General features: G+C 38.5%; 1 protein-coding gene across 1 annotated transcript in view; it reads left to right on the top strand.

Annotated features, from left to right (window-relative positions):
• The window catches only part of ATOH8 (atonal bHLH transcription factor 8), a 58,745-nt gene that overhangs the window by 21,624 nt on the left and 23,694 nt on the right, over positions 1–13,427 (top strand). The window contains exon 2 of the mRNA XM_069744918.1: positions 1,009–1,200. Within this exon, the coding sequence (XP_069601019.1) occupies positions 1,009–1,200 (192 nt within the window). The remainder of the gene's footprint in view (positions 1–1,008; positions 1,201–13,427) is intronic.

The following is a 13,427-nucleotide window of genomic DNA, read 5'->3' on the forward strand; positions in this document are numbered from 1 at the left end:
CATGATCTATGATTGTGACTTAGGTCATTGGTTATCTGTTATTAGTGGACTAAGTCTTTGGCAATCTAAATTGGTGGCCTAGATCAGTGTTTCCTAACTCCATTCCTCAATGCCCCCCGACAGGTCATGATTTCAGGATTTTCTTAGTGTTGCACGGGAGATGGAATTATTAGCAAAGAATCAGAAACTGCCATAGGTTTTCTCCATAGGTTATCCTTAAATCATGAATTGTTGGGGAACTTTGAGGACTGGAGTTGAGAAACACTGGCCTAGATCGTTCATAATAAGGATATGAGTCTGTATGGGTGACGTAGATAGGATTTTTTCGGTTGTTAGATATTGTAATTAGTACTCGCAAGGTTATTAGGAGTCTTCTACTCTTACTTTCTTGCCCCTTTAGATATTTTTACACCCTTTGGTGCTTCTTGCCCAGAGTTGGTCCACCTGATTTGCATTGGGTATATTTCTTAGATTGGGTCTCCTTTCTTGCTACGACCTAATGATTGCCAATTAAATCTGTATTCAAGGCCATAGGCTAACTATGAAGGGAGTTTAGCTATGCAAATTCTGTGTAGGTCTGCTCAGATAAAACATACACCATTTGGAATCCATAGAGGAAAAAACACTAGAGACAAACCCCATGGGAAATATGGGTTATATGGGGTGTGGTATCTCCATCTAATTTGGCTTCATCCAATGGGAGGTGTAAATATGAGCAGGACTCCCAGATCACACTAGTCATTGGAATGGATGCAGGGCGAACAAGCGCCAAGTCTTTTTCTCTTGGGATGATGGGTCCTATTTATAGAATGGAAATTTTCATGATGAGAGGCCGCAGAACAAGACTTAATTAAAGTCAATAAACTTTCCTAGCCACAATGTTTGTTAACCTGCTAAGCCATTATACGTGAATTTACACTAAAATGGTTCGTATTGTGTTATTTACTGCTATTAATATAACTACTACTTATTACACTATGTTTATGTGTCCTTCTTATTCCATTCTAGGTGCCGTGTTATTCATACGGACAGAAGCTTTCTAAATTGGCCATTTTGAGAATAGCGTGTAACTATATCCTCTCTCTGGCGAAACTGGCTGACCTTGACTACAGTGCTGATCATAGTGACTTGAGTTTTTCTGAGTGCGTAGACCAATGTACTAGGACTTTACAGTCAGAAGGAAGGTCAAAAAAGAGGAAGGTAAGAGAAGAAGAGTTTGGAATTCCCCGGGATCTTCTAATAATGGTTTATATATTTCCAATCATTATGGAAAGGCAGAAAATTATTTTTCTGACAAAGCTTTAAGAATGCATAAATAATAAGGAATAATAAGAGATAAATTACATATAATCAACTCGTAATGAAAAGTGTAGAGATAAAGAGCATTTATATGATATATTTATATATGTACGATTAGAAACCAACAACAGGCATGTAGAAATACAATATTAAAACTCTGGTAAGTACTTCTTGGGTGATAATAGTGGGAACCATAGTGGGGGTCACACAACCCCCCTCATAGAGATTGGTACTTTCAAGTACTCTGCCTTAGATTATGTGGAACCACCCAAAAAAGAATTAGCTTTGTCTTAATGCAAAATTCGCCTATAATGAGGCTCATTTAGGTACTGTTAAATAGAGGCGTTGACAAGAAACTGTGAACAGAAGCTGAACGGGTTTATGGGTACCTAATGAATTTTATGAACACATAAGTTACCATTTTGGAAAAATGTTTAGGATTTTAGCGCTATAACCCCATTAAGACGGGATTAATGGCGTTGTTTCTATTTTTGCAGAAGAAACCAGACTATATAGTTTAGTGCAGTTTATGGAACATGTTCATAAGTTAAAAGCTGACTAGGACAAATGGAGTGTTTGAGCATCCACTTGGTAAATGAGGCTCAGTGCGGATAATTATAAAGTTGTGCATTTTGGCACAATTATTATGCTGGAATTATATGTGCTAAGGGGAGTTAAACCAGAAGAGTCACTGGTAGAGAAGGATCTGGGTTTAGTTGTAGTTAACAGGCTAAATAGAATCATGAAATGTCAATCAGTGGCTCCTAAGACCAGCAAGGTATTGTCATGTACTAAACGAAGCATGGACTTGCGGGACAGGGACGTAATTTACCACCTTACAAAGTTTTAGTGCGACCTCATCTGTAATATGCAGTTCATTTCTCAACACAAGTTCATAGAAAGGAAAACTCAGAGCTTGAAAAGATACAAAGAGGAGCCTCAACACTGATAAAGGCATGGAGTATCTTAATTATGAGGAACGATTGATTGAACTCAATTTATTTAGTCTTGAGGGAGAACATCATTAACTTGTACAAGTACTTAAATGACCCATGCAAAAAGTATGGTCAAAAGCTGTAACATGTAAAACCCCCTCAAAAGACAAGAGGGCACTTCCTCCAAATAGATGAAAAAATATACGTTAGAAGACATGGCCTCTTTCCCATGAGAGCTATTATTCTGTGCAGCAGCCGACCTCAGTGGGAACCGTCAATGGTTTCAAAAAGGGCTTAGACGCTTTTTTCTAAAAAGTTAATAACATAAATACTTATGTTAATGTGTAAAGTTCTTGTTCTAAAGGTTGATCCAGTGGGTTGACCCTCAAGAGCAGGTGGGAAAATTTGCTCTTTTAGGGCAGACTGATTCATGCGTTTTGAAACACCATCTTCTTTATCCTATCCCATCCCTTCTTTGAACTTCAACCTTTCTGCTATGTAATTACTATGACCCTACTATATTCTTATAGGGCACATAGACAGGGGTTGTCTTCATGAAACAATCCCCTCGATGTCAAATAATGCCCAAAAGGTCAAGTTAAGCACCTTTTCCCCCTCTCATTGTGAATACTTTAATTTAGTACATCCAGTAAAACACCGTGAATCATGCCTTCTGCTCCGCTTCTTGGATCCAGTCGCTCTCTTCAAATTATGTTCCCACAAGTAGCAGCTAATTGCAGGTTTATCTAAAGACACGTAGCCAAAAGCGGGTATCTAAAGGAAACAGCACTGAGTCTAATTACTGAATCACATTCCTTCAGGTTACTTAACACTGAACCAATTACATGAAATCATCATCAAACCGTGTTAGAGAGGAAGCCAACTGTTCAGCCGGTTTTCCTCTCGGAAAATAACATGGAAGAATAAGAAGAAAGTGATTGATGTTTGTGCTTACAATATTATTACAAAAGGAGGCTTGTAAACTTCATTTGAACCTTCCCGTGGATTCTGGAGTCTTTCGTTCGGACCTTTAATAAACTGGTCAGTGTCAGTATGCTGGGGTGGGGTGGTCACTCTACGATCCTTATTGTCACCTTGGAGAAAATGTTCTTCAATGGATGTCTCCCTATACCAATGTTGTGCACTGACAAGAGACAAGATAATGCTATGGTATATAGTCATTGAATGTTCTGTTCTTTAAAAATGTTGAGCCTATGGGAATAATATACTCCCGTCAGGCAATGACCGAGACAAAGGGGCTTAAATCGAGTTCTCACATTTCACAGGCGACCGCTTGTAGGCTTCATTAAGTATGTAACCAGCTGGACCACGACTCTGCTCGAATACTTGATTTTAATGATTTCTTTTTTTATATATATTATGGACCTCATGTCAAAAAATAAAGTCTCCTTCCAAAATTTGATAAAACAATTTTCAGCAATTCTGCTGCCAGAGGACAAAACAGGAAACGGTTTCAATTTATTTTATTTTTAAGTTATGGAACAGCTGCTAGAAAAGCTAAATTTTGGTTAGTTTTCAAAGCTTGAGGTGGACCTGTCACAGCACGGCGGCAGAAAAATATTCTCGTAGTGTACTACCGTTGGGACCTGGAGTGATGTAAGAAAATTATAGACATATGGTAGGTACAAAAAGATGAATTACAGTCTCCGGCTTCTCTACCCTGTCCCCGTTATTATCCACTAGTCCCCTTCACCAGTCTCTTGTTAACTACCCAGGCTCACCTGAGTTGTGGACCTCTGACACAACCTAAACACCTTTGACGAAGCCGGGGGTTCACTTGCCATGGTCGATGAACCACTGTCTTAGAGTTCATAGAGTTGAGCAATATGATCTTACAACCACCCAAACTGCTAGATTAAAACCTTCATATTTGCCCCTACATGTCTCTTACTCAGACTCAGCCCTAAGACTCAACTTACCTGTCAATTTCCACCCTTTCCTTCCTTCTCATTGTCCCGTGGACTATCCAGCACAACCTGGCGGCATTTTCTGTATTTCCTTTACTGCTCAAATCTTTACTAAGGACTGAAGAGCTTTTGTTCTACATTTTTCTTTTGGCCAAGTCCCATTTTTTCAAGGAAACAAGAATTATGGAAAACTCACGTTTTCACGAAAATGTTACAACTGAAATATGCATGAAATATTGGGTAAGGTCTCGTGCAGACGGCCATATTACGAGTCTCAGTGCGATCTGACAAAACATCCGGATGGACCAATGTTAGTCTATGGGGCCGTGCACATGTTCAACTTTTTTATTGGACAGATACTGTCCAAGGAAAAAACAGCTGCCTGTCTGTGTTTGATCTGATATTCGGATTGCACTCGGCCATGAGTCAACGGAAAACATCGGACGGTACTCGGATGACATCTGAGTGTGGTCCGATTTCTGACACAATAGAGAAGATGGAAAAAGTTTGTTCTCCATCTCCTCATAGCGTGCTCCGATTCTCTCATCCGAGAGAATTGGATCACACTATATTTCAAGAACGATATATAGGTCCTTTACAGTCGAATAGCTTCTTAATTCCACCTGCTTTGGAGGTGGAAAATGGTTGCCCCTACCTCTTGGTGCAACCACACAATTTGCACTAATCCTATGTCCTCCCCTGCCTTGGAGAGAAGTTACAAAGAGCGTCACACAATACAGACATTTCTTTGAGTCGAATCTACACTGTGTAATACTTAAAGGGAACCTGTCACCTGAATTTGGCGGGACAGGTTTGCGGTCATATGGGCGGGGTTTTCAGGTGTTTGATTCACCCTTTCCTTACCCGCTGGCTGCATGCTGGCCGCAATATTGGGTTGAAGTTCATGCTGTGTCCTCCGAAGTACACACCTGCGCAAGGCGCATTGCATGCAGCCAGTGGGCAAGGAAAGGGTGACTCACACACCTGAATACCCCGCCCATATGACAGCAAACCTGTCCCGCCAAATTCAGGTGACAGGTTCCCTTTAATTCTCCTTGTGGTGCCTCTGCAGGGAAATTGAACACTTACTACCAGCTTTCCCCACCAACTACAGCTGATCACTGGCGGTCTCAGCAGGAAAACACTTTCTGATCAGCTAATAATGTGTGACTTTGCCAAACTTTGGCAGTTCTCTCGAATTTGGGCATGAAATTCAATTCAAATTGAAAAATGTATTTGATGCAACTCAAATATTTCATATACTGCTGCAGACCCCAGAACATAATAAACATGGTTGTGAAAAACAAATGCCCAGCTCACCGCTCACCTGTGCCACCACCGATGCTCTATGGGTCCTCTTCAGGATCTTCGAGTGTTCTTTCACGTCATCGGGTCCTCCTCAGTGATCTCCACCTAGTCCCAAGTAGATCTCAGACATCACCATCACGTTGTGAAGCTTTGCCCAAGATCTACACCCAGAGATCACCTGTAGATCACTGAAGAGGACCTGAATTGTAGACTGCAATGTCAGGACAAGTGAGTAAATTTTTTTTTTCCCGGCCACCAACTTGCAGCATTCATACAAATAAAGGGAATTGTAAAGTTGCTCATTTTAACAAGTAGTAACGATGCATTAATCTGAGTAGGTCCCATGTAATACTTTCTTATCCCTGTGGAGGTGCTGTAGAAAAATTTAACACTTTTTACCACCTTTTTATCAGCTTTCACCACTGATTACAGCCGATCACTGTAGGTCCAGGCTAGAGAACGCTTAGTGAGAGTTCCATGTAATACTTTATTACCCTGCAGGGGTGCTATAGAAAAATGTAACACTTTTTACCACCTTTTTATCAGCTTTCACCACTGATTACAGCCGATCACTGTAGGTCCAGGCTAGAGAAAGCTTAGTGAGAGTTCCATGTAATACTTTATTACCCCTGTGGGGGTGCTATAGAAAAATGTAACACTTTTTACCACCTTTTTATCAGCTTTCATCACTGATTACAGCCGATCACTGTAGGTCCAAGCAAGAGAACGCTTAGTGAGAGTTCCATGTAATACTTTCTTACCCCTGCGGGGGTGCTATAGAAAAATGTAACACTTCTTACCACCTTTTTATCAGCTTTCACCACTGATTACAGCCGATCACTGTAGGTCCAGGCTAGAGAACGCTTAGTGAGAGTTCCATGTAATACTTTATTACCCCTGCGGGGGTGCTGTTGAAAAATTTAACACTTTTTACCACCTTTTTATCAGCTTTCACCACTGATTACAGCCGATCACTGTAGGTCCAAGCAAGAGAACGCTTAGTGATCAGCTTCTAACAAGTAAGGGCGACCCATTGTTTCAATTGGGAATGGATCATTACTTATTTTTCCCTGTAGGGGCGCTGTTGAATAAAAGAACACTCGTTGCTGGGGGGTTCCGAGAGAACACAGCTGGAGGTTCTAGCGGTGGGGCGCTTTCTGATCAGTTTATCATCAGAAAAGAACCTCTACGGACCCGAATGATATTTTTCCCTTACTTTGCCCCATATATAATGTACATAGCTAACGATAAAGTGTCCGTATATGAACGCACAAACTCTTTTTACAGTTCTGACCCCGGATCCATGAACAGCGGGCGTATGTGGATTTTTTTGTTTGACCGCAGATGTTAAATAAGCCTGCAAGTTCCTATTCTTATTTTTCATGTGTTCTCCCAGGCTGTAGGCCCAGGCTGAAGCATGCTTTTTTCTTTTTCATCCCCCCCTCCCGCCTTCCACCACTACCCCCCTAGACTCTCTGGCAGTCTCAGACTCCAGATGTTCGGAGTGCTAGTTGGGAAGTCCTACTGGCGCCACTCAGGGCAGAGGGCAGAGGAAAGGCACGCGAGCTGGAACCCAAAGCACTCAGTCTCTGCTGGATTTGGCACATTCCCCAGCATTTTGCTGGCATGCTCTACAGCTCTCTCCTGGCCATCTGTTCCAAAAAAACACTTTCAGGACCTCATCATCACTCAGGATACTACAGTGAGAGCAGCTGTTTCAGAGGCACAAGGAAAAAAAAAACCCCAGTGCTAAAGGTCTCTTTATGAGAGAGGAAACCAGATTATGAAGAACAGCAGAACAGTTGGGGCTTCATAAAACTTGTCGGCTGCGGTTTTGGAATTCGTTCACCACGTGTGTCATATTGATATTTCTATGGATTTTATCACGGGGAGAAAAAAAAATAAAAAAATAGATCTGGAGAAGAGAAGCGGAGATAGGAAAAGGAAAAAAGAATAAAATAAATAAAAGTAAGATGTTTCCACACGGAAAAGATTTATGTAGTAATGACAAAAGGCAAAAGCCGAAGCCGTGACATCAGGATGTGAGACGGAGAAACGGTGGTGGAGGCCGGGGAGAGGACATCACTACATGGGGAGAAAGGACAGAATGTTCTACAGGGATCGATGGAAGGATAGATAGATAGACTGGGGGACAGACAGAGGGATTGGATGGATGGATGGATGGATAATAGATAGATAGATAATAGGATAGATAGATAGATAATAGATAGATAGATAATAGGATAGATAGATAGATAATAGGATAGATAGATAGATAGATAGATAATAGATACATAGATAGATAATAGGATAGATAGATAGATAGATAATAGATAGATAGATAGATAATAGATAGATAGATAGATAGATAGATAATAGGATAGATAGATAGATAGATAGATAATAGATAGATAGATAGATAATAGGATAGATAGATAGATAAATAATAGCATAGATAGATAATAGATAGATAGATAGATAATAGGATAGATAGATAGATAGATAGATAATAGATAGATGATAGATAGATGATGGATAATAGATAGATAGATAGATAGATAGATAGATAATAGATAGATAGATTATAGATAGATAGATAGATAGATAGATAGATAGATAGATAGATAATAGGATAGATAGATAGATAGATAGATAATAGATAGATGATAGATAGATGATGGATAATAGATAGATATATAGATAGATAATAGATAGATAGATAGATAGATAGATAATAGGATAGATAGATAGATAATAGGATAGATAGATAGATAGATAGATAGATAGATAATAGATAGATGATAGATAGATGATGGATAATAGATAGATAGATAATAGATAGATAGATAGATAATAGATAGATAGATAGATAGATAATAGATAGATAGATAGATGATAGATAATAGGAATAGATAGATAATAGGATAGATAGATAATAGGATAGATAGATAGATAGATAATAGATAGATAGATAATAGATAGATAATAGATAGATGATAGATAGATAGATAGATAGATAGATAGATAGATAGATAGATAGATGATAGATAGATGATGGATAATAGATAGATGATAGATAGATGATAGATAGATAGATAGATAGATAGATAATAGATAAATAGATGATGGATAATAGATAGATGATAGATAATAGATAGATGATAGATAGATAGATGATAGATAATAGATAGATAGATAGATAATAGATAATAGATAGATAGATAGATAGATAATAGATAGATAGATAGATAGATAGATGATAGATAATAGATAGATAGATAGATAATAGATAATAGATAGATAGATAGATAGATAATAGATAGATAGATAGATAGATGATAGATAATAGATAGATAGATAGATAATAGATAATAGATAGATAGATAGATAGATAGATAGATAGATAGATAGATAGATGATAGATAATAGATAGATGAATACTCTCTGTGAATGCTCTGCCGGGCGGTTTCTGTGTCAGTATCAGGCAGAGCACAATCATTTCCCTTCTCGTGACTTTTTGAAGAATTCTTATTGTTTTAAAAATCATGCCGGAAACTGACCTTGGTGCTTCTTGTAGAGCATTGCTGGGGCGTCAGGAAGAAATAATAGACATGAATGTCAAAAATGTGCAATATTTGTTGTCTAAATCTTCTGAGGGTAACATACACACGTATGCCGTAATGTGTACTGAGTGTTAATGCCGCACTATAGGTACTGTCACACTTAAGCGACGCTGCAGCGATACCAACAACGATGCCGATCGCTGCAGCGTCGCTGTTTGGTCGCTGGAGAGCTGTCACACAGACAGCTCTCCAGCGACCAACGATCCCGAGGTCCCCGGTAACCAGGGTAAACATCGGGTTACTAAGAGCGGCCCTGCGCTTAGTAACCCGATGTTTACCCTGGTTACCAGTGAAGACATCGCTGGATCGGCGTCACACACGCCGATCCAGCGATGTCCACGGGAGATCCAGCGACGAAATAAAGTTCTAGACTTTCTTCAGCGACCAACGATCTCCCAGCAGGGGCCTGATCGTTGGTCGCTGTCACACAGAACGATTTCCTTAACGATATCGTTGCTACGTCACAAAAAGCAACGATATCGTTATGTGTAACGGTACCTTATAGCGCAGGTAGTGATGACCATCATACAGTAATGAGCTATACTGCTGTTAGGTGGAGATTCCGCTTTAGATAGCGCCGACAGTAGATTAGTGTCCATTAGATAGTCATCTATACTGACTATTGGTAGCGGGTTTATACAATGTTTTGGTTATTTCACCCTTTCCAGTGGCCCCTGAGCACAGTGTAGGGGCTCCCAAGGAATGGACGGTGTTAATTTTCCTTACATCAGAGGAAAGAAGTTTTCATTTAGGGCCATTAGTGAGTTGACAGCGGATTTATGTCTCACAATGCATCATCCCTGTTCCTCACTATGATAAACACTTTCATCATTTTTATTGAATGTTGTCACTGGATCGTCCTGTTCTTAGTGCCCTGATAGCAGAGAGAAAAGCATTTACATTCCAGAAACGGTCAAAGAGCCGAAGGCCTGATTCTATATTCTAGTACATAGAGGACAGTATTATAGTAGATATATTCCTGTACATAGGAGCAGTATTATAGTAGTTATATTCTTGTACATAGAAGCAGTATTATATTAGTTATATTCTTGTACATAGGAGCAGTATTATAGTAGTTATATTCTTGTACACCGGGCAGTATTATAGTAGTTATATTCTTGTACATAGAGGACAGTATTATAGTAGATATATTCCTGTACATAGGAGCAGTATTATAGTAGATATATTCCTGTACATAGGAGCAGTATTATAGTAGTTATATTCCTGTACATAGGAGCAGTATTATAGTAGATATATTCCTGTACATAGGAGCAGTATTATAGTAGTTATATTCTTGTACATAGGAGCAGTATTATAGTAGATATATTCCTGTACATAGGAGCAGTATTATAGTAGATATATTCCTGTACATAGGAGCAGTATTATAGTAGTTATATTCTTGTACATAGGAGCAGTATTATAGTAGATATATTCCTGTACATAGGAGCAGTATTATAGTAGTTATATTCCTGTACATAGGAGCAGTATTATAGTAGATATATTCCTGTACATAGGAGCAGTATTATAGTAGATATATTCCTGTACATAGGAGCAGTATTATAGTAGTTATATTCTTGTACATAGGAGCAGTATTATAGTAGATATATTCCTGTACATAGGAGCAGTATTATAGTAGATATATTCCTGTACATAGGAGCAGTATTATAGTAGATATATTCCTGTACATAGGAGCAGTATTATAGTAGATATATTCCTGTACATAGGGGCAGTATTATAGTAGATATATTCCTGTACATAGGAGCAGTATTATAGTAGATATATTCCTGTACATAGGAGCAGTATTATAGTAGATATATTCCTGTACATAGGAGCAGTATTATAGTAGATATATTCCTGTACATAGGAGCAGTATTATAGTAGATATATTCCTGTACATAGGAGCAGTATTATAGTAGTTATATTCCTGTACATAGGAGCAGTATTATAGTAGATATATTCCTGTACATAGGAGCAGTATTATAGTAGTTATATTCTTGTACATAGGAGCAGTATTATAGTAGTTATATTCCTGTACATAGGAGCAGTATTATAGTAGTTATATTCTTGTACATAGGAGCAGTATTATAGTAGATATATTCCTGTACATAGGAGCAGTATTATAGTAGATATATTCCTGTACATAGGAGCAGTATTATAGTAGTTATATTCTTGTACATAGGAGCAGTATTATAGTAGTTATATTCCTGTACATAGGAGCAGTATTATAGTAGTTATATTCTTGTACATAGGAGCAGTATTATAGTAGATATATTCCTGTACATAGGAGCAGTATTATAGTAGTTATATTCCTGTACATAGGAGCAGTATTATAGTAGATATATTCCTGTACATAGGAGCAGTATTATAGTAGTTATATTCTTGTACATAGGAGCAGTATTATAGTAGTTATATTCCTGTACATAGGAGCAGTATTATAGTAGTTATATTCTTGTACATAGGAGCAGTATTATAGTAGATATATTCCTGTACATAGGAGCAGTATTATAGTAGATATATTCCTGTACATAGGAGCAGTATTATAGTAGTTATATTCTTGTACATAGGAGCAGTATTATAGTAGTTATATTCCTGTACATAGGAGCAGTATTATAGTAGTTATATTCTTGTACATAGGAGCAGTATTATAGTAGATATATTCCTGTACATAGGAGCAGTATTATAGTAGTTATATTCCTGTACATAGGAGCAGTATTATAGTAGATATATTCCTGTACATAGGAGCAGTATTATAGTAGTTATATTCTTGTACATAGGAGCAGTATTATAGTAGTTATATTCCTGTACATAGGAGCAGTATTATAGTAGTTATATTCTTGTACATAGGAGCAGTATTATAGTAGATATATTCCTGTACATAGGAGCAGTATTATAGTAGTTATATTCTTGTACATAGGAGCAGTATTATAGTAGATATATTCCTGTACATAGGAGCAGTATTATAGTAGATATATTCCTGTACATAGGAGCAGTATTATAGTAGATATATTCCTGTACATAGGAGCAGTATTATAGTAGATATATTCCTGTACATAGGAGCAGTATTATAGTAGATATATTCCTGTACATAGGAGCAGTATTATAGTAGATACAGTTAGGGCCAGAAATATTTGGACAGTGACACAAGTTTTGTTATTTTAGCTGTTTACAAAAACATGTTCAGAAATAAAATTATATATATAATGTGGGCTGAAAGTGCACACTCCCAGCTGCAATATGATAGTTTCCACATCCAAATCGGAGAAAGGGTTTAGGAATCATAGCTCTGTAATGCATAGCGTCCTCTTTTTCAAGGGACCAAAAGTAATTGCACAATGGACTCTAAGGGCTGCAATTAACTCTGAAGGCGTCTCCCTCGTTAACCTGTAATCAATGAAGTAGTTAAAAGGTCAGGGGTGGATTCCAGGTGTGTGGTTTTGCATTTGGAAGCTGTTGCTGTGAGCAGACAACATGCGGTCAAATGAACTCTCAATTGAGGTGAAGCAGAACATCCTGAGGCTGAAAAAAAAGAAAAAATCCATCAGAGAGATAGCAGACATGCTTGGAGTAGCAAAATCAACAGTTGGGTACATTCTGAGAAAAAAGGAATTGACTGGTGAGCTTGGGAACTCAAAAAGGCCTGGGCGTCCACGGATGACAACAGTGGTGGATGATCGCCGCATACTTAATTTGGTGAAGAAGAACCCGTTCACAACATCAACTGAAGTCCAGAACACTCTCAGTGAAGTAGGTGTATCTGTCTCTAAGTCAACAGTAAAGAGAAGACTCCATGACAGTAAACACAAAGGGTTCACATCTAGATGCAAACCATTCATCAATACCAAAAATAGACAGGCCAGAGTTAAATGTGCAGAAAAACACCTCAAGAAGCCAGCTCAGTTCTGGAAAAGTATTCTATGGACAGATGAGACAAAGATCAACCTGTACCAGAATGATGGGAAGAAAAAAGTTTGGAGAAGAAAGGGAACGGCACATGATCCAAGGCACACCACATCCTCTGTAAAACATGGTGGAGGCAACGTGATGGCATGGGCATGCATGGCTTTCAATGGCACTGGGTCACTTGTGTTTATTGATGACATAAGAGCAGACAAGAGTAGCCGGATGAATTCTGAAGTGTACCGGGATATACTTTCAGCCCAGATTCTGCCAAATGCTGCAAAGTTGATTGGACGGCGCTTCACAGTACAGATGGACAATGACCCCAAGCATACAGCCAAAGCTACCCAGGAGTTCATGAGTGCCAAAAAGTGGAACATTCTGCAATGGCCAAGTCAATCTCCAGATCTAAACCCAATTGAGCATGCATTTCACTT

This window comes from Ranitomeya imitator, chromosome 1 (genome assembly GCF_032444005.1).
Source record: "Ranitomeya imitator isolate aRanImi1 chromosome 1, aRanImi1.pri, whole genome shotgun sequence".
Classification (NCBI taxonomy): Eukaryota; Metazoa; Chordata; class Amphibia; order Anura; family Dendrobatidae; genus Ranitomeya; species Ranitomeya imitator.